The 27,295-nt window shown below is 46.2% G+C and overlaps 1 protein-coding gene across 1 annotated transcript in view; it reads right to left on the bottom strand.

The window, feature by feature from the left end:
* GYG2 (glycogenin 2) overlaps positions 1 to 26,517 on the bottom strand; it is a 35,881-nt gene extending 9,364 nt beyond the window's left edge. Inside the window, 9 exon segments of the mRNA XM_032391129.1 lie at positions 5,842 to 5,973; positions 7,241 to 7,463; positions 9,083 to 9,196; positions 10,094 to 10,281; positions 11,173 to 11,347; positions 20,417 to 20,558; positions 24,569 to 24,739; positions 25,648 to 25,777; positions 26,444 to 26,517. Coding sequence (XP_032247020.1) covers positions 5,842 to 5,973; positions 7,241 to 7,463; positions 9,083 to 9,196; positions 10,094 to 10,281; positions 11,173 to 11,347; positions 20,417 to 20,558; positions 24,569 to 24,689 — 1,095 coding nt within the window. The 5' untranslated portion in view covers positions 24,690 to 24,739; positions 25,648 to 25,777; positions 26,444 to 26,517.
* Positions 26,518 to 27,295: the final 778 nt, after the last annotated feature.

Genomic DNA, 27,295 nt, shown 5'->3' with positions numbered 1-27,295 from the left:
GCTCAGGTCATGATCCCAGGTTCTGGGATTTGAGCCCCACTTTGGGCTCCCTGCTCAGGGTGGAGTCTGCTTCTCCCTCTCCCTCTGCTGCTCCCCCTGCCTGTGCTCTCTCTCACTCTCTCTCTCTCTCAAATAAATAAAATCTTAAAAAGAAAAAAACAGATCAACTGCTATTTTTATATGAACATATGCATTCATTTCTCTTGAGTAAATACCTAGGAGTGGAATGGCTAGATCACATGCTAGATGTATGATTGACATTTTAAGAAATTACTGGACCGTGTTTCACTTGCAGATGATGTAATGGTGTGTATAGAATAACCAAAAGAATCCAGGCAGAATCTCAGTGTTTACAATGACACTATTTATCATAGCCTCACAATCCACCAAAAACCAGGAATAAGTCTAGCAAAATGTATGCAAGGTCTTTACTAAAAAAAATAACATATTGGAAGAAATTAAAGAAGATCTAAAAGTAGAAATATACTAAGTCCATCGAGCAGAAGACTCAAACTTTGGTGATATTAATCCTTCCAAAACCCATCTATACCATTCAATGCAATCCCAGTGGAAATTCCAGAAAATTTTGTTTTGTTTTGTTTTCCAAGACACTGCAAAGCTGATCCTAATATTCATATGGAAATTTAAAGGAAATTTAGAAGAGGCAGGGAAAGAAAAAAAAGTTGAAATACTTGCATGACTTATTTTAAAGCCACGGTAATCATGGCAGTGTATTACTGGTGCAAGAGAGGGAAAAATAAAAGAATTGAGAATCTGGAAATAGATCCATCCACTTATGGGCAAAGGAAACATGACAAAGCAGGGGGGAATTAAAGGTGTTGTTGATAACCCATGCTGAGTTAATGATAGACCCCCATTAACAGTTGTGAATGTTGACCCCAAACTCATTCATTACCTAACATCCATTCCAAGTGGATTATACACTTACCTATAAGAGATAGAAACAACAAAAATTCTGTAAGACAACCAAGGTGATTATCTCCATGACCTTAGTTTAGGGACGGATTTCCTAAAGAATAGACAAAACATACACCTCATCAAGGAAATTTTAAAACCTGGCTAAACTTGTATTCATCAAAGGATGCCATGTGGGGACTGAAAAGGGAACAGAGTAGGAGAAAGTATTTATACTGTACTACTGAAAAAGAACTTGCATCTGGAATATATACTAAATTGTTAAAACTCTAACTTAAAAAAAAAAAAAAAGGAAACACCGGAGGAAGAAAATGTTCAAAGTATCTGAACGAGCATTTCCAAAAGAGTCAAAGCTTGATAAGCACCTAAGAATTGGTTCAAGTTAACTCAATATCATCTCATACGTGCAAAGTAAAAGCACAAAGAGAGGTCCCACATGCTCACTGGCATTTTGGAAGATTGCTGAAAATGTGGAGCAACCAGGACTTCCCTACCCTGATAGCGGTACAAAATCCTCGGCAGAATCTACTAATGCAAAAGGGTACACACACATGCCCTTTGATCTAAGGACCCCACCTTTAAGGATAACGTCTCCAAAAATGCTTAGTGAGGGCAACAAAATGCATGTATAAGGTTGTTCCTAACGGAGTTACCTGTGTTACCCAAAACAGCAGTGTGTCCACCAACACCAGAATTAAACAAGAAATTATGTCTTACTGCAATTTGATAATATGCAGCCTACGAGAATCAATGAACTACACTCAGCAAGACAAACGGATCTCCTAAAGATGTCAAGTGAAAGAGACCAGACCCAAAAGTAGATACTGTAGGATCCTGTTTATAAGGAGCTCAAAAGCATTCACAAGGAAGTGGTGCGGGTCAAGGTCAGGATAGACTTTCCTAGTGACTGGGAGGGTGCAAGAGGTATTTGGGGTGAGATTATGGCTATTTAGGATTTTTTTTTTCACTCTGAAAATGCATCAACATGTATACTTATCATGTTTGCCCTTTTTTACATGCATGTTATCCCTCAACAAAAAGTTTTATGAAAAGACAAGTAAGATGTTCTAAAAAAGCACAATAAAAACAACCAATAACTTCAAAAACCTAAAGGGCATTCCTCATATTTTCACTAACTACATTTCCCCACCCACGACTGGAGGACAAACACGACACTGGAGGACAAAACACTTGACTGTGAAGACAGTAAATGGCAAATATATTTCTCTAATATACTAATTTATATGGGAAGAAAATTAGACATTCAGCTTTCCTTTTGAAAACTAAGACCCCCTTGTCAATACTGTTGCCATCATTCGAAGGCTGCTATCTTCAATAAGGATCTCAAATTCAGGACCTAGCTCTTTACATTTATAAGAATTTATGAAAATAATCTTTTCTTTCTTTTTCAGACGGGGTTCCAGCTCCCCAAATTAAAGACCCAGAGTCAATAATTCAATACATGGCCAGTAGGTGGCAATGATGCTGCATAATTAATTCCAAAATAAGGCACGATACCGAAGATACTGTGAAAGCATCCCTTCCTTGTTTTTGTTTTTGTTTTTGTTTTTGTTTTTAAATTCTAGTTAGTTAACATATAGTGTAATATTGGTTTCAGGAGTAGAATTTAGTGATGCATCCCTTCCTTATAAAATTATGAAGACTTCATCGCTTTTAGAGACACATGCTCATCATTAATTAGTCAAGCCACCGAGATTCCTTCAAAAGTCAGTCTCGGCAACGGATTACTCGCAGGTGGTAGGATGGAAAGGGGGGGTAGAGGGGGCGGGAAGAGGGGACTGAAGAATGAAGCAGACACCCCGAAACGCTCCTCCTTGTTTATATTCTTTTTATTCCAGCAAAGTGTTCAATGTGCTGTAGGCTACCAACATAACTCCCCCAGCTGTTAAGGGTTGAGTCTGTATTGACTTATCCAAGTGGCTTCCTTTCCACTTCCAGCCCTTTCTCCAACAGCTGCCCATTCCTGAGCTCTTGTCTGGATCCGTGTCCTCCTCCCCGGGAAATATGATGCACGTAAGGAGTGCTCACAGTACTCTGCCCGGAGCCCCTTCTCCTCTGAGTGTCCAAGACACACAGGAGTGAGCTTGGGGGGGATCTCACATGCTTGAGTCCCCCACTCTTTCCCTTGGATCCTCAGAGACGACACCCCTCTGGTCATAATTACACATTTCAATAGACAAGGATGCCTTCCCTTGTTGCCTCTTCATGCCTGGAGGATCCCTTCTTCCTCTGAGCACTTTAATACAAATCAAAGTTATACATCCAGGTGGATCATTCTGTATTCCTTCCTCTGGCTGCTTCCTTTGCAATCTGCAGACACAGGTCATTCACTGCAGGAACCTGCTGTTTGGAGATGTCTTCAAAGCCTGGGGTGTGGGAGTGTGTAGGTGAGCTGGAGCAGGGCCAGTCCATTAGAGCCGCCAAGACGAGAGATTGGAGTTCCACAGTTACTTGTGAGGACTAGTTAAATATCCTGAGCCGGGCACACCCATCCTACCTGGGGAGTCATCTCCCCTCTACCGAGCCCTGGCCTTGGGCTCAGACTCCATTGAGTGCAGCAAGATGGTAGCCCCAGGTCCCATCTATAGACCCCGATGCCCGTAGGGACACAAGAAGGGCTTCCACTTTCAATGACATTCCTCCTCTTGTATGAGGACTTGTTCTGAACCCACTTTTCTCCAACTCTTGGGATCTTTTCCCACAATCTTCCTTTCCCCAATATTACCCCTTAAAGAAGGGGTAGGATTTAGGGCCACAGCAAACTTGCCCAAGTGACACCACTATCTTCTGTCATGGATGGAGCCAGCTGTCCCCATGTCTGGGCTGCTGGTGGTGGACTTGTGTCCTTTGTTTGCCACTGTCCAGCTCAGCAGGCATCGAGGAACACCATCCTGAGATGGAGATTCTTTCCATCGGTTTTGCCCAGAAGCCCCGGTCCCTTTTGTAGAAGAGCTCCCCTGGGCCTGGCTCTGCCGGCTTGGATTGAAATGCCGCTTGTAAACACACAGACACAAAGACAGATATCTGTTGTCTGTATCAGAGCTTCACGGACAATTATGAAGCCAAAACTAAGGTATGAAGTAAACACCAAGAAAACCCACAGCAATCAAGGAAATCGAAATTAATGAACCAAATGTTTTACCAGCTATCTGGGCATCCCTTAGCCCAGTCAAGTTGACGGATAAAATCAACCTTCAAGGTGCAAAAAGGGTTTTCTGAGCGATACCTAATTGAGTCCATGTGTCTGCTAAACATTTCGTGGGAATGTTGAATTTTCTTACAGATCCCATTACAGGCGTAGCTCCTGGTGACAGAACAGGGAGCGTTGTACACTCACTGTGAGAGCTTAACAGACCGATTCTTCATGTTCCTGCAACAAGCAGACGTCTTTATTGAACTCACATGTGGCATTTCCTGGGGCCACATCCAGACTGTCGGGGGCTCAGTGTACCATCAGGAGGAATGAAAAACCAGGAAACGCTCCCTTTCTACTATGTCTGTCTTTACCGTACAAAGCTGAGGGTCTTCTCAATCTGTTTGGGTTGATGTGAAATCCAAACTCAAAGGCTATTAACAACTTGACAATGTAATTTGTTCCATATTATAATAAAGAATATAGAGTGCCGTCCGCAGACATGTTTGCTAAAATTTAAACATCGATTGTTCCCAATCAAGACACAGTTCTCCCAAACCTGTTTGAAGCACATGGAAAAATATGACGTCCCTTGACCCCATACCCCAGATCCATCCCCAGCTACAAACTCATAATAATATCAGTGAGAAATGAAGGTAATAAAAATGCTTTTCAACGTGAGGATTCAAGTTCAGAAATCTTTAAACACTGGACATTATTCCAATGTATTCACTCAGAAATAGGGGGTGGAGAAACAATGGCCTCATTTGGTGTTCCCCCTTCTGCAAATAAGATGCGGTGTTGTTTCTCTTCTCTGAGGACAGGAATTCAGCAGACCCAGCCTCAGCAGAAATGAGCACATGGGTCAACATTAGCCTCCAAGTCATCATATTCACATCAGGGGTGTGGCAAAAGCTCTCCGGACGTAGAACCATGTGGTCTGGCAGCTGGGTTCAAGGGAGATGCAAGCAACGCCTTTCAAACATTAAAGTTTGGGGACCCCACAATATCAGGATGAGACCCAACACCTGTTCTCAGGGTGTGTATTATCTTCCTGTGGCTGCCGTGACAAATGCCCATATCTGTTGCCCATTTGGGTGGCTTAAAACAATGCAGACTGACCACCTTGCAGTTCTGGAGGTCAGAAGTCCAACATGGGTGTCACTGGGCTGAAGTCAAGGTGTGGGCAGGGGTGAGTTCCTTCTGGCAGCTCCTGCAGACAGTCCATCTCCTGGCCTCTTCCCGCTTCTTGAGGCTCCTGCCGCCCTGGTTTGTGGCCACGTTCCCTCAACACCAGCAGAACTAGCATCTCCCAGTCTCTGTCTGGCCTCTGTTTCTTCTGTATCATGTTCTATTAGCAAATCTCCTTCTGCCTCCCCCATATGAGGACCCTTGTGACAACACTGGGCCCACCTGGAAAACCCAGAATCATTCTCTGGTGGTCCTCAACATGACCACACCGGCTAAGACCCTGTTTCCAGATAAGGTAGCATGTTCAGGTTCCTAGGATTAGGATGTGCACATGTTGGTGGGGGAGCATTATTCAATGTACCCCACGGGTCACCATGCAATGATCTACATGAACACAGGAGCTCCTCGAAGCTAGAGCAGACTGCAGACGGGGCCATGCCCTCTCCCTCCCTGGAAGCCCTGGGAGCCCCGGGAGCAGGCTCTCAGCTCTGTCTCCTTGGGGAGCCAGCATCCGATTCTCTGATTCTCCAGGCACACTTGTGTGGAGGGTGGGTACTTACATCTTCCGAATGGCATCCCTTGGGTGAGGGTGGGGTGTCATCTGTGACCATGGTCTGCTCTGAAGGGCCGTCAGCAGGCCAAGGCTGGCTGGACCCCACCGCTGGTTTTGCATATGGCTCCCCGATGCCAGCCTGAACAAAGATGGATGCACTTGGTAAGTCCTCCTTACATCTTTTTAACTCTCCAGCTGCCCTGGGGACCCCAGGACCCATCCGGTCCTTTGTGTGGCCAGCGCTCCCCAGCCCTATCATCTGTACTCAATAAACAGAAGCTTGCTCAAGGAATGCACAAAGACTTAGGAAACCAGGCCCCGAGAACCTATAAACAACCTATCCATGTTCTGAGCTGGCCGTGCACAGAGCCTGACACTCTGGAAACAAAAGCAAGCACTCCCACACCCCTGGGCCAACACAGAGAGCCTCCAGGGCCGTAGGGACCCTGGAAACGTGACAACTCACAAGGTAAGCTCTGATAAAACAGGTGACGGGTGGTCCCCTAGGAAGCTGCCATCGTTCTGGCGAGAAAAACCACACGGCACACATCTCCTAGATTGCTCTCAACGCCTTATTTCCCGGAACAGCCTGACTCCACATCTTGATTTCCCTCCCATAAAACCTGATGCCTAGCAAACTGCCCAGCAGAAAATAAGTGGCAACACAAACACAGATAAACTCCTATTCCCTCGTGTGAAATGATGGGAGAAACTGAGTCTTTCCAAAGAGAAGCAGCACCTAGTTCCACCCAACAAAAACCGTGGCCAAGACTAAAGTATGGATTCTCTTCCATTTCCCATCAATGCAATGGCTGGTGATTAACTGTATGGTACTAATACATGTCCTGGTAAACAATGATCAGGTAATAAAGTTTCCTGGAACCCAATTTCAAGAGGTCTTTTGTACGGCAGGTGTATCCATAGTAAACTAGCTGCACAAATGTGACTATTTAGAGCATGAAGGGTTACCATTACATTTAAAAAAAAATCAAATTGCTATCAATCAAGAGTTTCAAAAATCCTCTTCAGCAACGTCCTCCAACAGCTCCTTGAACTGATGATGTAAATTGGCAAGTGTCTCCTTGAACAACATGGTAATCAATCATCTGCAGCCACTTAGCTATGAGTGGCTCTTTCCCTGATGAAGGCGGCTAACTGAAATAATCTACTTATGCACCAACCCTCTAAATCACAGCCACATTTTGGCTCATTAAACATTCATGATTTTGAGCCAGAAAAAAACAAACCAGGGTATCTGCATCTTCAGCATCCTTTATGAAATACAACACATAGAAACAGAAGGGAGCATTTTGAGGAAGTACACTGGGTATCGATTCGATCATGCAGAGAGATCATGGATCATGCCCATCCTCAACTCCTGCTTTCAGAGGGTGTCACCCACTTACGGAGTGTCCTGGAGATTCGTGTTCTTCCTCACCCCGGAAGCTTCCGTAAAGAGGGAGGATGCTGTGCTGGTAGATTTTCCACCAGAGGTTAAGGAAGGACGTCTGGTGCTGGTTGGCCAACCCGGAGCCCTCCTCCAACACCGAGCCCATCTGGGAGTTGTATTTGTAGTTCCATGGCTTTGTGGGCCCCAAAAAGTGGACTACCTTCACACTTGAACCGAATCTGAGGAAGAAACACAAAGCATTCTACTTTCCACTTGGAAGGCAGCTATGCTCACCACTATACCACCAACGCTCTACTTTCCACTTGGAAGTGATCACACACGCAGGGAAATTCCCCCACAACCACGAGGCGTGTCAAAGACAGCAGCACGTGAACACTTGTTTCAACCCTACTATGTGGACCTGCTGTTATTTTCCTTAAAGATATTTTTTTTTAAACAACCAATATTGGGAGTATTTTGTTTTCTATCTACCAAGGAACATAATCATAACCCAGTGGGGAATTCCCTCAAACCAGAAGAATAGGGGCGCCTGGGTGGCTCAGTCGTTAAACGTCTGCCTTCGGCTCAGGTCAGGATCCCAGGGTCCTGGGATCGAGCCCCACATCGGGCTCCCTGCTCAGCGGGAAGCCTGCTTCTCCCTCTCCCACTCCCCCTGCTTGTGTTCACTCTCTCACTGTGTCTCTCTCTGTCAAATAAATAAATAAAATCTTAAAAAAAAAAAAAAAAAACAGAAGAATAAATCAAGAGTCTTCTAAAGATGAACGGTATGGTAGGTAGCCCAAAACATCATCTCCTTAAAACAACAGGGACTGAAAAAAAGAAAAAATCACTTATATATAGTAGACAATGCAAGGTGAAAACAAGAAAATTGGCTTCTCTTTACAAGACTGTGAATTTTCTCCTCTCAACCTTTTTAAACATTTTTCCCCATAATCATCTTCCCATGAAATTTTAACACTACGTTTGTATCGTATATCCATGTTCTGTATGTACATCTCTGCTTTATTCGTTAAAAAGAATAGGATGTTTTCACTCCCTGAGGACCCACTTCTGCTCCTTAGAGGCAATATGTTCCCTGTTAAAAATGCGTGCCCTAGAATTATCCTTTCCCTAGATTCTGCTCCGATTTTCCACTTTTGTTTATAACAACATCACCCACAGCAGCGAATCTCAAACATTTTGGTCCTAGGACTTCTTGACATTCTTAAAACGCATGGAGGACCAAGAGCTTAGCTTTGTCCATGTGGATTCCATCTGTCTATATTTACCACAACAGACAACAAAACTAAGAAATCTGAAAACGGATTTGATCAATTCGTTAGAAATCAATCGACCCACGAGATGTGGATGTTCATTTCCACACTTTTTCATGAAAAATAACGGTATTTTCAAAATACAACTGTCAAAAGAATGACTTTGACCATTTCAAGAGGAGACAGCTGCTTTCTTATATCTGTCTCCATTCAGTGCATTGTTTTGTGTTTTTTAATGCATTGTTTAATCATGTCATGGAGTTTCTGTAAAATCCCCCCTCCCCGTACACTTACAAAGAACAAGAAGAAAAAATAACATCTTAGAAGAATTATTTTTTAAGTCATTTTGACTGCAGACGTTCAAAAGAACTGTAGGGGAATCCCTCAGGGGTTCCTTAGACCACCCTTTGGGAACCACTATCATTAAGACTTGCTGCTTTGACTACCTATAATTTAAAGCAATAGGCAAACAGAGGGATGATCTGGTTTTTTCCTCCCCAAATGCCAAAAGCTGATAAAGATTCTAGAGACAGGGCTGCTGGAAGGCAGCAGGCATAGAAGGATCTAGAAAGTGGAGAACTTACCGTTTGAAAGCAGGGCTGTAGGTGTATGCCGTGTTACTGCTCAAGTTATAGATGAACGGTAAGTGCTTGTGGATGTCTGCCGTTGACCAGCTACTGAAGAAGCTTTCAATAAGCCTTGATCTGCCCCTAAATGGTGAACATACACCCAAGGAGGTTAAGGTACAGCGCTTCGAAGAATTCAAGATGTGTTTGAAGGGCTTAACATACACACCTGCATGCAGGGTCCCATTATCTTTCTTCTCTCTGCCCACTACAATATGACCGTTCGTCTCAAAAAGGACTGATCATCCATGCCACTGATTTTAACAGTGCATATTCTCTCCAAAACTCTCCACCCATAACCCAAACCATTGATAATAAACCCTCGTATTGTCCCCAAAATTCTTCACTCCTCCCGTAATGAATTCTACCCAGTAGCCACAGTGCTTTGTGGGCAACTCCTTGTCCTTACCCAGAGATGATTCTTCATCAGTCTACTATTTTCTTTTATATGACAACAATCCTAGCATTTTCCCCATCTATTGATGCCCATTCAAGTGAAACATCAGCTTCTCTTGCTTACTTGAGTTGTTCCCTTTATTTTCCATCAGGGGCTGGCCAACTGAGGCTTGCATCCATTTTTGTAAATAAAGTTTTATTGGAACACAGCCGTGCTCATGTAAGTCTTATCAATGGCTGCTTTCACTCTACACCTGCAGGGTTAAATATTTGCAGCAGAGATCATATGACCTATGATGCTGAAAGAGAATCTATTATCTGGTCTTTAGAGAAATGTTTACCTACCCATTTTTGTATGATCAGGATTGGGGAACCATTCTTCCTACTCACTGAGGATATTTTCTTCAGTGGTTTTCTCTGTTGCGTGTTTACTTACTAACTTCACTTATTCCTATCACCCTGTCTGGCCGTAGTCTTCTACCACATCTTTAACTGACTCATGTCATTCACATATCTGGGGAAATGAGGATGAGGCAGGGGTATGGTCCCGGAAACAGCCCCATCCTCTTCCACCCATTTCCAGCTTCCCATCACTCACCATCAAAGCTGCCGTGGTTGGTGGCATGCTGCAGCAAGAGGCCATGGGTCTCCAGCGACGGTTGGAAGACAAATACACCACTGTTGAAGCAGTCCGGCCATCCAGGATCGGGGGCTGCAGAAAACTCTGTCCTATCAAACAGTTCATCGATATTGGATAGCACCTGGCAAAGCAGAGCATGGAGAACCTGTCGCAAGCCTTCTCTTACCTCCGGGATGCAGGTGACAAATGCAGCAGAAACATGAGGATGGTCAGGTCAGACAAAGTCTAGTGTTTGGAAACCTGTGCCCATTTTTTTCTTTTCTTTTTTTTTTTTTTTTTTAAGATTTTATGTATTTATTTGACCCAGCGAGAGCACAAGCAGGAAGAGCGCGAGAGGGAGAAGCAGGCTCCCCACTGAACAAGGAACCTGATGCGGGGCTCGATCCCAGGACCCTGAGATCATGACCTGAGCTGAAGACAGATGCTTAACAGACTGAGCCACCCAGGCGCCCCATTTTTTGGACTGACTCTTCTTTTCGGCTTACATCCAAAAGAGAAGAGTGTGTAAGATTGCTCTCCAGTTTATTTCAAGTGATTGACATAACACCACTTCTGAAACTAAATTATTTTCTCAAGGTTCTTAAAATCTTCTATGGAACTCGCCTGACTGTGTATGCTCTTTAATCTGCCCCAAATGACAAGTGGAGGATGCCACAGCCAAAGAAACCAGGTGTAACAGTCCAGTCCGAACTATGCAATTCAAGATGCAATCAAGGCAAAATATTTTTCCTAATTATTCTATTTTGTGTAGATGAAATTATGTGATTATAAAGCCCTCCTAGGGAAGGGGCATGCCTTCAAGTCCTTTAGTGTCCTGGGCAGGGTTAGAGCAGTGCGAGCACTGTGTTATACCTGATTTTCATGAATGTCAATGCTGGTGTTAGAGATGCATGTTATTTGCTGGGAATCCACCTGTAAGAACTAGCAGCCTCCTTAAAAAGGGAAAGGCATTGTCTCTGAGGGGTTCCTTATCAAGTGGAGTGTCTGGTGCTCATTTTCCCCCTGTACTCACCAGAGTATCTGCATCTAGGAAGACACACTTGCTATAATGGGTGAGGGTCCAACAGTGAAGCTTGGTGAGGGTGACCCCAAGCTCAGGCCTCTTCAGAAAGGCTAGGTGGATGTAGTCTGCACTGTCGATCAGGTTCACCTCGATTACCTCATCAAACACCTTCGTGAGGATAACCCTGGAAAAGACACATGCCAGGCACTAGGAGAGCAAGGGAACATTCAACAGAGGACATGTTATCCCTTCAAGATGACACCCCTTTGTGACTCACACACATGAAGCATGGATCCGAAACCCCATCAAGCTCACAGCAATCTTCATGTTCAGGTTTTATTTTTCCCATGGAGCTTTGCATACTTTCCACTCATGCTTAAACCTTATGCAAACCTGAAAATCTTAACAACTGTACACAATTGTCTTAGGTAGACTGATTCCAGTCATCCCTCAAGAAGGTACTTCTCTTTGAAAAATGCATGGGCCATAGGAATGAATGCTGAGGAGGTACAAACTGACATATGTCCACTACAATCTCTATTCGTTTTTATCTTATGTATTCAAAACCTCCATTGTTAATTGCATACAAGTTCAAGACTCAAATTTTGCAAGACTACTTTTTATCAAAATGAAATTTTCCTCTATTCCATTAAATCCTTTTTGATTAAATTCTACTTCATCAGAGGCTGGAATATCTTGTGATGACAAAAATTAAGGAAGAGCCAGAAAAATGGTGAAGGCATGTCAAAAGGATACAGGGAGCCAATCAGGATTTGAACAAGAAAACAAATAACAAACCTAAAATATAAAATGAATATTCATGGGTCCATACTAATATCATAATTAAATAAATAAGTAAATGGGGAAGAAGGAGCAGCAATTCCTTATAGAAGAATTCCAAATACTAAATGCATTAGGAACGAGGGAAATAGAAAATCACCATTAGGCTAACACCACGGTAATAATTATTGCTGACAAAGTTCACCGGTGGAGGCTAAAATCAATGCATAAATGTTTTGAGAAGAAATAGCATGTTTTCATAGGCTGAAAGTATCTCCTCCAAGATATCTATCAATTACAAAGACAAAAATCATAACCCCACAGATAATACCTTATCCATATGATCAAGGTTAATATCACCAGTAACAGGTCACAGCAACATCACATACTCCCTGATAGGGCGCCCTGGAAAAGGTACATCACTCCTGTGGACTTTTTTTTTTTTTTTTTGCCAGAAATACATAACCTCAGTCTACTAATGAGAAAATATTGGACAAATGCAAGCCCAAAGAATTCTATAAAACAAATGACCAGTACTCCCCAAAAATGTCAAGATCGTGACACATAAGAAAAGAAGGAGAAAATGTCATAGATGGGAAGTTATAAGGGCAGACATGATCTCTAACGCAACGTGGGATCCCGGATGGGAACAAAATCATGTATCAAAGGCATCCTTTATTTTCAACATTTTGTGTTCCTATTGGAAGTGCTTCCTGTACACATCCAAGATATGGCTGGATTTTACGTTTATTTTCCTATGACAAAATTCTCTCTCCTTTAAAGGAGTTTTTTAACCCATTCACCTTTAGTATGATCATTGATATATTCGAGTGGAGTCCTACAGTTTTCCTTTTTTCCTTTTTTTTTTTTTTTTTACATGTATCAGACTTTCTTCTTCTTTGTAATCCTTTCCCACCTTCCACTGCATAGATGAGATTTTTTTTTTTCCATTCCATGCATTTTCCATTAATGCTTGGGAAGTTGCACATATCCTTTCTAGTCTTCTGATGGTTACCACCCTCAACTTTTGACACACATATTTAAACTTATATTTTCTACTGAATGTAAAAACAGTCAGCATCTGTATCTTCACCCCAGACAACACAGGAATATCAGCCTATGTTCACTTCTGCCCCTCCCCTCTGCCCCCCTCATTCACCTCTGTGTGGAGTGTAAATCCGAGGTTATTTTCATAATTATGCCTCAACACATTTACAATTAACTTTGAGTTTCACTCATTTATTTGCTTAGTGCTACTTCTTTATTACAAGTTTTTCTTCCTTGGATTTGCATTTCACTCTGCTTGAGTATATCCTCAAGTAATTTTGTTCCCAAACATCTTTGAGGGGTAAAATTTTCAAGCTTTTATGTATTTGGAACATCTTTAATTGGCTTTCGAATTGCACTGATTTGGTTGAATACAGAAATCTCATTCCAAAATTACTTTTGCCCCACCATGGGAGGATGGTGGGGGGAGGGGTGAAACAGGTGACAGGGATTAAGAGGTACAAACTTCCCATTATAAAGTAAATAAGTCACAGAGATGAAGAGTACAGTATAGGGAATGTAGTCAATAATATTGTCATAATTTTCCACAGTGACCATACTTATTGTGGTGAGCATTCTGTAATGCACAGAATGTCGAATCCCCATGCTGTACACTTGAAACTAACGTAATACTCTACGTCAACTATACTTTTGTAGACACACACATGAAATTGCTTTGCTCTAGAAAATCTGAGACATCAGCTATCTCAACCTGACTGATGCTGAAATGCTTTTAGCACCTTTCTCTGTTCTTGGTGCTCTGTGATGCCACCCTTTGGTATCGACATTTGCGTTCGTTCATTCTGCTCAACACTCAACGGGGCATTCTCAGAGCTGAAATAGGAGAGGAGTTATTTCCTACAATCCATTCTCTCTTTTGCTCCTTTTGAAACTTCCAGTATGAGGCAGATGTTGATGCTTCTGGAGTCTATCTGTTATATCCTGTACCGGCTTGTACCTTACATTTTTTGGTGCTTTTTCATCGAACGGTATTAAAAGTACCTACATCTCGGAGAGTGTACTATCTCATCGCCAAGTTTCCCTTGCTTTTAACCCAGTTATTTATGGAATTTATGGCATCCTTAGGGTTGTATAAAGATCCGGGAGCAGGGGGGTGGAGGGCAAAAGAAATATCACTCCACGTTGCTACAAATAGACTGTGATGTATGTCCTTAAACCCCTTTGTTCAGCTCTGCCTGTTTTCTCAAAATAAGTGCCTGCACTTGGAATGAAGTTTCAAGACTACAGTTTGAAGCTTTCTGCAGAAAGATTACCCCACTCTGCACTTGGACTACACAGCCTGGAAGAGCAGAGTGGCGGTCCTCATACCCACACCCTTGGTCACTTTTGGTCACCTGTCACTGTTTGTCAGTGGACCATAGGGCACTGTTCCTCAGCTCTCCCATTGACTGCAAAGTATGTAATGGGTCCTAAAAGAGCTACATGGTTCTGTAATACTGAACCTTCCCAGGATTCCTGGATATTTCTGAATATTTTACAGTTCATCTTGAGTGGACCAGGAGACTGAAGAGAGTCAGTGTTGACAGCTTTTACTGACCCTGAGGAGACAGGAATGGAGGACAGAATCATGTATTCTTGTGGGGGCCTTTTGGCTTTATCAGGACAGTTCTATGAAAAAATATGGCTGCCCCCAATCACTAGGGGGACTGATGGGCCAGTAGGCAACCAAGAAAGGCCCCATGTTTCCTGTCTTGGCCCCAAACAACACACACAGGGACATGTGTCTACCTCAGGGTCAGCATTCCCAACTCTGCATCTGCTGGAGCCTCTGGTCTGACTCTGAAGAGCAGGGGTCTGGACATAGGGGAATGTGTTTCTCTCTGGGGGCCGAAGAGCTCATCTTTGGCAAGAGGAAATACACTGTACACATTAAGTTGAAACACTTTTGACAAAATGGGTTATAGCCAATTTGCCTCTAGTCTAATGATGTCAATTGATATCAAAGACAAAGGTCTGCCCCCAAAACACCAACATTTACAAAGACAGTTGCCAACCTAGCTGGTCATAAATATCCCCCATAGATGTAATAATGGTTCATACCCTCCACCATTGTGAGATTCATCTGTCCATTTGTGAGGTCTGGTTGTAAGACTTCTTTGAATATTTTACAGACAACAAGCCTCCTCCCCATTAAAGATTTTGTAAATGTGTTCCTTAGTTTATTTGTTTGATCTTTTACTTTTACACATAGTATTTCTGACCTACACAGGTCCTGGTATCCTCCTTTGCTTTCATTTAAGATGGTTTTCCCCACATTCAGATGAATGAAACATCCATCCATGTCAGTGTTTGAAGACATTTTTCCTTATCCCATCTTCAGGGAGGGTTGTGGGTGGTGATCCTACCAGCAGATGGTGGGTGGAGACCAGGGACACTCCAACTCAGAGAATCATCCAGCCTCAGATGTTAACAGTGCCCAGGCTGAGACATCCTGATCTATTGACTTCTAAGATGTCTCTATGCTTTAAAAACTTTACCTTTACACTCATAATCTACCTGAATTCATCTTGGTACACATTTAGCTTTATATTCAAAGGACCATATCATTGCCTTTCTCTGACAGATGGATGGGCTGAATTACATGGAGGTCATGAACTGTCTTCCTTAGGGTACCATTCATGTCTCTACAATACACCTCATGTGGTCTTGCTGCTGTCGTGTATTTGGTGGCTTTTCTCGTCTATATGTAAAACACAACCAAACCTGTAAATCAAGTTTGGGTATCAAGATTAGGACAGTTTCTTAAAATAAATGAAGACATTCATTTTTTTTTTCTTGTCTCTGAGATCACTCCTATCACATGGAAATTCATTCATTGTGACCAACATAACAGAACGTCCTTTATAACTGCCCGGGCTCAGAACCTTCTACCAGATAAGCTTTTGACAACATTCTCTATTTTCCACCCCGGGGTACTGAGCAGTGTTTTCTACTCTTTCTAGTATCAATGTGGGGTCATCTGAATTTCCCTACAAGGATCAAGTATTTCATCAATATTACCAGCAAAGTGCTCTGTGTCCTATTTGCTTTTAAAATTGAAATTGCATGCAAATGACTACCTTTTCACTTTTATTTTGGATACTTATGTTATCTGTCATCTTAATTTACTTTTAAATAATCCAATACTGGATTTTTAAAAAATCCAACAGGATTTATTTTTTTATTTTTTTATTGTTATGTTAATCACCATACATTACATCATTAGTTTTAGATTCCAACAGGATTTTTTTCCTGTTCCCAGTTTTTAGTTTTTATGGATCTCTTCCTTCTTGCCTTATGTATTTTTTGTTTGTTTGTTCTTAATTTTTTTCCAACTGGATCATTTCTTCACTGATTTTAATTTTTGTATTGTTTGCCTTCTGTATTTTTTGTTTGTTTGTTTTAATATAAAATTTCTTTGAACTTGATAATTTATTTCTTCATTGATTTTAATGTTTTTCTCTGGAATGACTTCAGCTTTCCCATTTGGCTTGTATAGGTAGCATTCAAATTGCTAATATTTTTTTAAGCACCATAGAATTCAATCTTTGATTTGTTCGCTTATGAAATGTTTAGGAATTTCTAATTTAAAATGTCCAAGGGTAATGTGGTTTTTAAATTCGTTTTGCTATTAATGCCTACTTTTATTACATTATAGTCAAAGACTATAACATTCAATTTCTGCTCCAAGTGTCACATTAAATGCCTCCTTGTACCATGAGTATAAAATCAATTTTTCTAAGTGATCCATGGCTGATGAGAACAAAGATCACTGTTTACATAATGCATAACATTTAAGAGATACCTCATGCATTATTCATTAGATCAATTTACTCACGTGTCTGTCTTATTTGTGAGTTAAACACTAGGAAAACGATATAAAAAGACTCTCTCTCTACCATTCTTTGCATTTGCCTATGTATCAGATTGCGTTTTTTAATATGCTTTATATGGTGATTGTTGGCACATAAAGGATCTTGAGCAGTGTTATCTGAAATGTGAATTCTCTTTATTATGTAGTGTCCCTTGCCTAGGTTCTTATACTTAGAAAACCATATGATTGTTTCTGCTTTTCCTTTCTTCTACATGTGATCCAATAACTCTGTCTATCGTTTATTAAATAAATATATCAGATAGAGGAGGTGAGTGGGGGATGGGTTAAGTAGGTGATGGGGATGAAGGGGGGGCACTTGTCGTGATGAGCACCAAGTGATGTATGGAAGTGTTGAATCACTATATTGTGCACCTGAAACTAATATTATGCTGTATGTTAACTAACTGGAATTTAAAAAAATATATTAAAAAATATATAAATTATATATATAAATTATATATAATATATAAGTATACATAAATATATATATAATATAAAATATATTTTATATAAATATATATAAATATAAAAATATAAATCATATATATATATAAATATATTAAAAATACATATCAGATAACATGGGTCTCTTTTAAATGTGCATAGTTTCATAAATGTATTTACAATGGTTATTTACCCTCAATACTAGGTTTTTACTAGCCTCCTTATCCTTCCAGAAAGAGCTTTCTCATTAAGTTGTGCTTTTTGATATAACATTCAGCCAGCAGATGACAAATTTTTTTTTTTTTTAGTAGCAAAGCCCCGAACCACCTGCGTGCTTGAGAATCCCTTCCGACCACGTTGCCAATGACCCATAAACTTGGCCAGATGGCTTCTTGGACAAATCCAGAAATCTTTATCACTGCAACTTTAAAAAGTCATCAATATGTAGACATCCACGTTTGGGGTCTTTATTTGCTTTTCTCACGTTTGGTGATACCCACTTTTTCTGGTGTTTCTTCACTTTGGGAAATTTGCTTCAAATACATCCTTGTTTCCAAGCTGGTTTCATCTGCTCTCAGCTTTGGAGCAGTCCCACCTCTGTTTTAAAGCTTCCTACTCTATAAACTTATGCTCAGATACCGGGAAGCATCTGACATTTTCCATAACAATGACTCTCACAGTCTGCAGGGCGGATTGCATGTAATGGGGTCTCTAGAAAGTTTAATTTTTCGTAATTGTTATTGACTGCTAACATTTCCTCAGCTCACAGCCAGACCCCTTTCAACTCCATCCCTCCGAGCAGCTCTATTTGTATCAACAAATCTCTACTTCCACGAATTTTATTAAAAGCACTCCTCGGATCTTTTCTAAAGTCCTTCCATTCACCCCGCACTAACTTTTTTCACGAATACGGTCTCTCCCCTGAACTTGAGTATGACGTCCCCACCTTCACTTGGGGAGATGTCTTGCAGGCTTGGTGCTGATTTAAATTTTTCTGTGTGTCTTCACCTTGACACAGAAAGTGGGCTTTCCCACCTGATGCTTCGTCAAGGAGCGGGTGGGCTCTCCTCATTCCTTCAGACTACCTAGTCCGGATCAGAACTGGCCTTTCAGATCTCAGCCCCAAGAGCTGGCTGAGCGAACCTGACACCACTCCTTTAATGATGTAGTGAAGGACAGTGGGAAACCCCTCTGGGGGCCATGTCCTCGCACTGAGTAATGAAGTCTCTGTGCCTCCTACAGCCTGATGGAATTCCAGGGGCCACCGCAGCTCCCGCAGCCCCCTCTACTGGTGCCCTGTGCTAACTGGGACAACCCCTTACTGGAGTGGCCATCAGCGTACCAGAGATGAGCCCATGCACACTTTTCCAGGCTTCTGCAAACTCTGGGCCTCCCCGTGTCCTCCAATGCTGCTCACCCAGAGCCGACTCCCTTCTGCCAACCCCTGCCTCCAGGAAGGCCTCCCCTAACCTCCCACTACCCTTCCAGGCTCACCCCACACATGAACACAATGGCCCTGTCCACGCCGCCCACAGCCAAGAACAAACTGGAAGACCCTCATGCCCATGCCCATGCGTCTATCACAAAACTCTTCTGCCATTCTTTGCATTTGCCCGTGGCAAACTGCGAGCTCCTCCATATTGCAGGCATCTGGACCATGCCTCCAGAAGCCGCAAATTCATGAAGCTCTATTCTTACAGCAGCCGCCTTCAAGAGAAGTCTCCATGCACACGGCTACACCGAGCTGACATCAGTCAACTGGGAACATCCAGAAGGGACAGATGGTCTCCCAAGTGAACTAGCACCATTCGTGATATTGTGGGGACACCACCGCACATGTGTCTACAGATGGGAACGTCCTCACGCTCAGGCTGGAATGCACAACCCACTCTACACAACCGAGGCGCCAAGGGGCTCAGGTGTCTGCATCTGTGAGCACACGCACGTGGACCTGCAGGCATCCTTATCAATCTAAGCATGGAGTCATCCTTGATCTCCCCTCTCAAGCCCGGCATGGCAATCTTAAGCCAAGAGCACGCAGCTCCCGGACTCTGGGAGTCACGTGCATTCAGATCACTGCACGGGCACCCGGCTGTTTCCAGGAGACACGTCATGGACCCATCATGGCAGCAACCTGCCCCCACTTCCTTGTCCCTGCCTACCACGCTTCCCTCTATGGACCCTGTGTCTGCTGAGTGTGACCTCACTGGCTACCAAAAGGGAGCCCTGCTTATCTTGGGGTGGCACCGCCTCCACCCCACGGTCTCCCCTCTGCTTCCTCAGACCCTCAGATCCACCCTCGCTGACCACTGACCTTTGGATAGCTCACAGTCTCTCGTCATGAGGAGTAGATGGTGGACTGGAGCATGGAGTAGGGCAGGCTGAGATCCCCGCTCTGCTACGCCTGCCCGAGGAGTCTTGGTCAATGGGAGCAAGCCCGGCACCAACAGCACCCAACCCAAGGGGAATCATGTGATTCACATGAGTGAGCTTGTGTAGGAAGCTCATAGTGGAGCCAGCCACGTGGCACCATTCACGTGGCCATCAGGTGTTTCATGCGTTCCAGCTCTCAGGAGCCACGCATCTGCTCCGCCTGACGGCCCTGCTCTTTGATGCTCATCTATCACCGATCCCAGGCTCGGCTGGCCCCCGCGTCCCACCTGCTTGTTACATCTCTAAGCCTAGTGAACAGGCTTTGTCTTCCAGAGCAATTGAGAGAAACTCAGAGCAACCCTTCGCCCCTAGACATGCACTCACCACCACAACAGAAGAGCCATGCATACGGCACGGCCCCCTGGAGGTACCTCTACTCATCTTCCCTGGGAAACATCCTACATGGCGATGGGGACGTACCAGGATGTAAAAATCTATGCTGCACATTGCAGGATTTTGCAGAACCACATGTGACTGGCTACAACCTCCAACCTTAAACCTCTCACTTCCTCTACCGAGACTCACTTCCTTTGATAACGAATCGAGCGTACCACCGTCAGATGCCCCCCGAGTCAGCGGGAGCTCCAGACACACCGACGGTTCCCGGGACCTCCGCAAGCACAGGTCCTAGAGACGCAGGAATCAGCCAGGCACGGGAGCATCTTCCCGACTTACCTGAGCAGGCTGGACACCTGTGGGGTGATAAGCACCACCAGCTTCCTGGTCGCACGCTGGTTCCTCAGTGACTGTCCCAGAACCAGCGCGCCCTGGCAGTAGATGTCGTTGGTGGCCAGCGTCACGAACGCCTGGTCAGATACTGTGGGTGTGGACAAAGACACCAGAGTCACGTTCCCGGTGGGTCTCAGAAGGTGGCAGGGTTGGCGGTCACCCCTCTCTGAAGCTTCACCAACTGAACCGAGTACCTGCTCCATAGTTTATAAATGTTCACTAAGAACACTTCATTTCCTTCCTTCCTTTCCTCTTTCCTTCCTTCCGTATTTCCTTCCTTCCCTTTCTTTCCTTCTTTCCCTTTCCTTCCTTCCGTCCCTCTTCCTTTCCTTCCTTTCTTCCCTCTTTCCTTCCTTTCCTCTTTCCTTCCTTCCTTCCTTCCTCTCTCTCTCTTTCTTTCTTTGTAATCGCTCTGCCCAACGTGAGGCTCGAACTCATGACTCCGAGATCAAGAGTCACATGCTGAGCCACCCGGGCACCCCCTCCATCTTTTCCTTTGAAAACACACAAACACACGCAGACACACACACTGAGTGTAAGGAGCCTGCACGTGATGCCTTGATTTGCTCTGCATTCGAGTCTAAAAAAACTCACCCCAAATACCTGAATCTGAGAAACAAACACATCAAAACATGTAAGCAACTGCCCGATTATCTGAGCTAGGATGCAGATGTCTGCCCAACTCAAAACAAAACAACAAAACAAAACAAAACTGGGCCCAGTTTCACAGTGTCTCACTAGGTGGGGAAGAAATGCTGACAGGGGATCCAACTGATGGCAATTTCCAGTCTAAGTGCATCCTCGCAGTGCTGGTAGCTTTTATGGGGACTTCCAACCAACTTAATTCCTGCTCCCCCAGGAGCTCGTTGCCAGGAGAGAGACAACAGTTTAAAGAAATCCTGTGCAGGCTCCTGGGCTGTCTGCAGAGATTAAAATTCGCAGCACGCACCGCAGGGCAGGAACACACAGACCTCGCTTCTCAAAGAGCAGAGCGTCCTCCCCTCCCCGGGCCGGCGGCTCCCAAAGCAGGGCCCGAAGGACTGGCATTCACGCTAAATATAACATGACGAACGCAAGCTTCTGAGGCCTGGGTCCCAGGGGGACCGCCTCCTTGACCTTTTACATTCCATGGGGGTAAATTCCAAAATGCGCCTGTTAGAACAGGCTCCTATCTGCACGTTCTTGCTGCTGCGGTCTCTTTCCCGAATTAAGAAGGGTCTGCGGATTCCTGGCGTCACCACTGTGACTTGTGGGTTACACTCAGACAGTAAAGTTCGAAACTCAACTTTACAGCCCCCCAAAATATGTATGTATGTATCTGTCTGTCTATCCATCCATCCATATCTTTCTATCCATCCTTCCATGTATCTGTCTATCCATCCATCATATTATCGATCTATCCATCCATCCATCTACCCATCCAGCCATCTATCTACCCATCCATCTGTCATATCTACCCATCATACCTATCATCCATCATACCTATCACCTRTCTATCCATCCATCATCCATCCATAGTATCCATCCATTCATCCATCATATATTTCTATCCATCTATCCAACCTTCCATGTATCTATCCATCCATCATATCTATCATCTATCTATTTATCTATCTATCCATTCATCCATCTGATCTATCCATCCATCCATCCCTACATCTATCTAACCATCCATCTATCTATCCATCCATCCCTACGTCTACCTATCCGTCCATCCATCCATCTACCGATCCATCCGTCATATCTATCCATCATATCTATCATCCATCATATCATCTATCTATCCATCCATAGTATCCATCCATCCATCCATCTATCCATATCTTTCTATCCATCTATCCATTATATCTATCGTATATCTATCTACCTATATCTACAAGATGTTTTAGGGGCAGGAGACACCCCTCATGGACATGTCTGAGACATGGGCACAAAGACTGGGATCCTCCAAAGGCATCAGGGTGATGAGAGAGTCCCATGTCCAGAACAGACCACTCTGCAACGGGATGGCTGTCCAGACAAGAGGAAGGTGCAGCTGCATTGGCCTGAGGGAAGGTACAGGATGGAGTATAATACAAACAGCAAAGTCACCCAAACTGGTAACTGCATACACTGGTTTTGCTGCATTTTTATAAGGACATAAATGTAACCGCTTTAATCAGTGGGTACTATGAGCTGAAATATGTCCCCCCTGTCCCCCGGCCAAACTCGTAGGACGTCCTCACTCCCAGGACCTCAGAATGCGGATATGTTTGGAGATGGGGTCTTGAAAGACGGGATTCAGGTAAAATATTGGGGTGGGCCCTGATCCCCTAAGACTGGGATCCTCACAGGAAGAGGGGATGAGGACACAGACACGGACAGAGGGATGACCATGTGAGGACACAGGAAGAACACAGAGTTTACACACCAAGGAGAGACACCTCAGGAGGACCCAGCCTTGGCTCCGCCTGGATCTCAGACTCCCAGCCTCTAGGACTGGGAGGAATAACTATATGTTCTTTAAGGCACCCCATCTGTGGGATTTGTTTAGCACCCTAATAAATTGGGGCATTAAACTCAGGAAGCAGACCAGGTAATGTCACACCCACCCTGGGGAAAAGAAGCAGAGCAATCAGCTGGTGACCCTATCAGGTTTAATTTTATATGCAACTGCCCTTTTCAGGCTGAGAAACTATCTTTTTCTACAAAGCTACATTTCCATCATTGTAACTGGCTATATATTTCATATGTAAACAATTTAAATTGGATCCTCCTCAAAGAAAAAGAAAATTCGCAACAGAGCTTAGTTGGATATTCCTAAAAAGAACATCAAATTCCTTCTAAATGGAAGTTAACACAAAGACGTGAAAAATATCCAACTAGATTATTCCTACTCCTTTTTCCTCTCAATGATCACTAAGGAAACTGTTATCCAATTGCCAGGGTCTGTTTTGACTCAGCATGGTTGATAAATATGGGTCTCCTTCCCCAGAGAGTTATCAAACCAGACACCAGAACAATTAGATTTCCAACCATCTCATGTTTCAGACCTACTTGGTTTGAACACATCAGCTGCTTCCACGTGAGAAACAAGTCACGGGTGAGGGAGGGGGAAGCCGGGAGGTCCTGGGAGCAGAGCTGCTCCACGGTCCGTGGAGGGGAGCACATTACCTGGGAGGGCTTTGGGGACCCCAAGTGACACACTGAGGACAAGCTATTTGTCCAGAAGCTTCCTGATTTGCAGGATGGATGGAGATAGTGCTGGGTCCAGAGAGTGGGTAGACTCCGCCCTTGCTTAGGATGGAGGGATTCGTGGTCCTATCAACAGGATGACACCACAGCACCCCCGGAGAGCAACCCCCTCTCTCCAGCGACCCCAACACGCAAACTCACCCTCTGCGAGAAAGACGTGCACGTCTGAAGGCTGGCCACCAGGGCCCCGTGCACCATGTTGCAAGATCACTCACAGAGAAGAGCACCGTCAGAGGTGCAAAGACAGACCAGTGGATTTTAAGGTAACGAGGATGAAAACTCATTAACGGGTCTTCAGAGGCCACACTGCCTTGCTTTTAAGAAGCTACCAATGACCAAGTCTCACTGTATCAAGGCATGTCCACAACCATCCAAGGACACTGCATTTAGAGTCAGCTGCCACCCAACATGGCGCCGGGGTGGGGACTTTAGGCATTACCACAGAGCGGGGAAACAGAACACGTGTGGCTGTACTCCAACCACGGGTTTAAGAAAAAATAAATATTCTCACAACATCAAGTTCAGCCCGAAGAACATGGTGGCTGAGAGTTTTGTAATGAATCTGGGAGAAAGGTTCATTTTTATCCGTTTCTACTCCTTGTGTGTCCTCCACTGGACCCATCTTCTTATCTGCCCGCCACCCACCGCCCCGAAATAACATGGCTAGCTTCCTCCTTGGCCCCTCCTCTTTCACTCAAAGGTGGTTTTTGTTCCCCAAAAACATGCCGAATACCCACTTCGGGTCTTCGAGCACATTCCAGGGCTGATGGAGATGCATCCGAAGGTTGCTCATTGAATGCTGCCATTATATGGGCCCTAGTGGCTTTGGGGGGAGAGTGGTTTTTACTGTGGAGAGCTGCACACCGCTCCCTGGAACAGAGAAACCGTTCTCCTTCTCCTCGAGACAGAGTCCTACAGCGGGAACCACAGGAAACCCCGCCTCAACCATTTTCCTTTCCGAGGCCAGGCAGGAGAAAAACAGCATGGAAGCTCCTCCGTGATTTTACCAAATTGCTCCTCCAAATACAAAGTAACCTGTTGTTTAAAAAAAAAAAACGCGCTCATGGATGATCAGGTCTGGTTTGGTGCAAGATGGGGTGTCTTCATGATAAAAACAGGACAGGCATCTCTCTTATGGGTTAAAGCCACAGTCCCATTATCTAATTTCTAGCCCTCTGAACTGCCCACATCTGATGTACCCAAACCCCCCTGAAGGGCAGGTGTGCAGGACTGAATCTGACCCTCAGGGGCCAGGTCTTGCCCTAAACCCCAGCCATGTGGCCATCCCAAGCCCACTGCCCTGCCAGGGGATTACCCCAATCTTTATTGGAATAAAGGAGTACACCCCGTGGTCTGAACTTGGGAACCTCCAAAGGCACTGTGTTCCTAAAGTTTTAGGGGCACGAACTTCCTATCTGTCTACCAGTGGGTGAGAACTGCCCAAGAAACTAGCACATCTAAATTCCTAGGGCTGCCTTTTTTTTTTTTTTTTTTTTTTTTAAGATTTTATTTATTTATTCATGAGAGACAGAGAGAGAGAGAGGCAGAGGGAGAAGCAGGCTCCCAAGGAGCAGAGAGCCCGATGCGGGACTCGATCCCAGGACCCTGGGATCATGACCTGAGCCGAAGGCAGACGCTTAACCATCTGAGCCACCCAGGCGCCCCTAGGGCTGCCTTTTACAGAAGGGAAATTCAGGAATCTCGAGGCCCCCTGATCAGGCTATATATGGACCCCTCCCAGCGGGTGAGACTCACCCCATCTCCATCTGCAACCCAGCAGTGCCAGGCTCTGCAAACGCAGGGATACGCTGGGGAGGCTTTGGGGAGGCCAGGGGGCTGGGGGTGATTGTGCCGGCAAAGGGGGGGTTTCTCCCCAGAACAGATAGATCTCACAGGTCCCAGAAGGAACAGGGAGGCTGGGCCGAAAGCGTTCACGGACTTACCCGGCATGGTTTGGGCGCAGTGGTGCCGACGTGCGCCTGGGTTCTCTTGGGCGTGGGGGGTGGACTCTGCCGCCCCGAGCAGGGCCTAGCAGAGGCTTCGTCTCCAGGGGACCCTCGCAGATTTCCAGGCCTGCAGGCGACAGCTCGGCATTCCAGACACCCCGTAAGAGCTGCAGCCCCAGCCCAGCGCCCCCCTACCCGGCCCCGCGTCACCTGGGCCCCGCTGAACCGACGCCACCTCCACGACTCCCATGCCCTGCGCCTCATCCTCCGCGCTCGTGGGCAGCCTCTGTCCTCCAGCCAGGCTCCCCTCGACCCCCCGTCCTCGCCCCGGAGTCACCTGCGACCCCTCTGCGCCCCGCTTATACTCCCCGTGCTGGGACACCCTCAGGCCCTTGCGCGCCCGGGTGTCAGAAGCGTCCCCAGCGCGCCAGGCACTTCTTCCTGGCTCCGGTGGGTCCTGTACTCCCGCCCGGCGACCCCTCGGCTCCTCGGCCGCTCCCCAGTCACCTGCGGCCCGGCTGCGCCCCGCCCCGCCTCCGCGCTCCTGGAGGCCCCGGCCCCACCCCGGGCTCGCGCCCCCGTCACCTCCTTTCTCGCGAGGACCCCACTGCGCGCCCCACGCTGCACACCTCGTCCCTCGGCTCTCTGGCAGCCCTGCGCCCCCCGCGTCCCCGGCACGCCCAAGCGGCCTCCAAGCCCCCGCACCTCCTGCGCGCTCCCGCAGCCCCAGCCCTGCCCACGCCCGCCGCCCCGCGCCTCCCTCGCGCTCCGGCCCAGCCGGCGCCCCCCGCACCTTCGGGGCGCTCAGGCAGCCCCCGCGCCGCCCTCCGCAGGCCACTCCCCAGCCCCCCGCAGCCCCTCGCCCCCCACACCTCCTGCGCGCTCCGGCCGCTTCAGGCCCCGCCCGCGCTGGGAGGGCCTCGCCGCCCGCGCCCCGCGATTGGCCGCTCGCCGGAAGCCCGGCCCCACCCCCGCTCGGCCCCCGGGCGCCGGCCCCCCACCGCCGAGCTGCGGCCCCCGCCCGCCTCGCCCGCGCGCCGCCTGCCGCCTGTCTCCGCGCCCGGGGAGAGCCGCAGAGGGGCCGCGGCCGCCCTCTGTCCCCGCGCCCCGCCCCTGCCCCCCGCGGCCCCCTCCCCGCGGAATCCGGGCGCGCGTGCTTTCTAGTTCGGACCTGTAACCTTTACCCAGCCCGCTCCACAGTAAATGTTTGCAGTGGCCCGGCGGCCCGGGCCCGAGGCCAGCCGGCTGCCCTGGAGAGGCCGCGCTTGGAAGCCTCCCCCCGGGCCAGCGGCACACGCGGTCTGCCTGAACTCGGGGGCGGGCGGAGGAGGGAGGCGAGCGTGGGCGCACGCGTGCACGCGAGGGAGCATCACAAGGGAGACGGGGACTTGGCGCCTCAGCACCTGAATCCGTGCGCGCATGGGCGGATGCACCGGGGACTGTGTGCGTGGGGAGGGCGCGCGTGCGCATGCAGGGGTGCGGCCGTGCGGGCCCGCGGGCAGCGGGGAGCGGGTGGGTGCAGTCCACGCGCGCCGGACCTGGAGGTTAGTGACGGGCCGCACGCATGAATGCCAGTGTACCCACGAGCGAAGGCGCGAGTGAGGCTGTGCGCGCACCCGTGCGTGAGTGAGTACGGGCAGGAATA

This window comes from Phoca vitulina, unplaced genomic scaffold, assembly GCF_004348235.1.
Source record: "Phoca vitulina isolate PV1807 unplaced genomic scaffold, GSC_HSeal_1.0 scaffold60, whole genome shotgun sequence".
NCBI lineage: Eukaryota > Metazoa > Chordata > Mammalia > Carnivora > Phocidae > Phoca > Phoca vitulina.
This window is presented reverse-complemented; position numbering and strand designations above follow the sequence as displayed.